The following is a 2,273-nucleotide window of genomic DNA, read 5'->3' as shown; positions in this document are numbered from 1 at the left end:
ACACAGACACACACAGACACAGACAGACACACATATAGAAACACAGACACACACAGACACACAGACACACACAGACACACACAGACACACACATAGAAACACAGACACACACAGCCACACACAGACACACACATAGAAACACAGACACACACAGACACACAGACACAGACAGACACACACAGACACACACATAGACACACACAGACAGACACACAGACACACACAGACAGACACACATAGACACAAAGACACACACACAGACATAGACACAGACACAGACACACACAGACACACAGACATAGACACACACACAGACACAGACACACACAGACACACAAAGACACACACAGACGCAGACACACAGACGCAGACACACACACACAGACACACACATAGAAACACAGACACACACAGACACACAGACACAGACAGACACAAACAGACACACACACACACACACACACGCATGACTCAGACTCCTTGTCTTGCAGAAATATGCTCTGCATCTTTCTTTTCCACATAGGCGGGAGCCCAGGAAAGAAAGGCAGAACCACGGACAGCTCCCCTCAAACCAAGAGCCGGGAGAAAAAGTAAAACAAAAACAACCCCTCAGAAAATTGTGGCCTCTCTATGACTCATAAAATACTTTTCTGGTTCTCTCTAATTTCTCTCCAAACTACAGGCCAACTGTGAATAGACAGGGCTGGTGGAGACTGGTGTCCAGGAGTCCTAAGACCATGGGCAGAGGGGTCGGTGTGCAAGATATGTGCTCACCAGCCTCTTCCGTACTGATGGTAAGCTCCTTGCTCGGCTCGCTGCGCCCAATTTTGTTGAAGGAGTACATGCGGATGCTGTACACCGATGCAGGGTGTAAGTCCACGATGTTCGCCTGGTTGATAGTTGGGGAGATGTTGCGTGTGGACTGCTTAAAATCCCAGGAATCTGTAATGGAGACAACCATTTCAAAACACAGCCTTGCAAACTCTGGGACCTGTTCCTACCCCAGCCTCAAGTGTCAACCTAATTACAGTTTGGATGCCAGAGGGGTCCAGCTTATACCAATAGCAGAGAGAGAGAGAGAGAGAGAGAGAGAGAGAGAGAGAGAGAGAGAGAGAGAGAGAGAGAGAGAATCTTTAATAACTTCACAGGGACTCTAAAGGGTCCATTTGAAAAAGCTCCAGCTTGGGAGAAGCCAGATTTTCCTTTGTCCTGGCCAGCCTGTGAGCTAAACTGAAGACAAAGTTAGACAAGGTGCTTTCTAATGTCCACTACAGTCATCATCTGCTCATTCTCCCTTGGTCTGATGGACAGTGCCTTTCTTACTGCATCTTTTGGTACATATGAGACTTACCATTCTGATTGTGAGATATACATTTACCCAGGGTCTCCATGGGAAAGGGCAAGTGAGGACTCCTCCCCCTTCCTCCTGCTCTCTGCTTCTGTATCTCCCTTCCTTGTGTACCTGTGACAGGATCTGAGAGTTCTGTGTGAGGCTGGAGGGGACAGATCAAGTGCCAGAGTGCATAGACTGACCCCATCCTCTTCCCTGTCGCAGCTAAAAAATGTAAGCTATCAGAATCTTCAGAATGAGGGGCCAACAAAAGGATTAATGTGTTCACAGTTCAGTTCATGCAAAGAGACTGGCAGTCCATTCCAGGGCTAATGTTTAGCAAAATTGTAGAACATGGAAAATGCCAGATAAATGCATCTCAGGGATCCTGTGGCTGTAAACATTATGCCTCTCCAGAGGAATGCAGCCATTCACCCATGCTTGCTGTCCCCACCAGGGGACTCTAGAACAAGATAAAGAAAGGCTGAAGTTACAATGATGGCTGAGCCAGGACCTTCCCAACCCAGAGCGCTTGATCAGGCAACCCCCTTTAGCACTTTGGGGGAAAATGGCAAAGACCAAGGAAGCAAGCTGAGAGTGGGGCTTACAAGTGTTCTCTGGGCATGTTCAAATAGCCCTGCTTATACTAACAGTCTGTGCTTGGGAATCCACTGTGGCATAGAGTGTTCTGAAAAAGTCTCAGTGGAAAAGATTGAGCCACATTTCTATAGTTTAATTCTGAAGGCAGGAAGGGAGGCTACAATTGTAGGCAGAGTTTAGGGGGGATAGTTTTAATGAAGGTGTGTATGTATGCCTATGTTCACCTATGTGTGTTAGCATGTATGTATGTATATGTGCGTCCAAGTGTGTTAGCATGGGTGTGGAGGCTGGGGAACAGTCTCAGTGTTCCTCAGTTACCTTCTACCATAGTTTTTTTTTTTTT

General features: G+C 47.0%; 1 protein-coding gene across 1 annotated transcript in view; it reads right to left on the bottom strand.

Moving 5' to 3' along the window:
* The window catches only part of Dscaml1 (DS cell adhesion molecule like 1), a 324,246-nt gene that overhangs the window by 41,553 nt on the left and 280,420 nt on the right, over positions 1-2,273 (bottom strand). The window contains exon 15 of the mRNA XM_021171656.2: positions 775-942. Coding sequence (XP_021027315.1) covers positions 775-942 — 168 coding nt within the window. The remainder of the gene's footprint in view (positions 1-774; positions 943-2,273) is intronic.

This window comes from Mus caroli, chromosome 9 (assembly GCF_900094665.2).
Source record: "Mus caroli chromosome 9, CAROLI_EIJ_v1.1, whole genome shotgun sequence".
NCBI classification, from domain to species: Eukaryota; Metazoa; Chordata; class Mammalia; order Rodentia; family Muridae; genus Mus; species Mus caroli.
The sequence above is the reverse complement of the archived record's forward strand: the minus strand, read 5'-3'. Positions and strand labels throughout refer to the sequence as shown.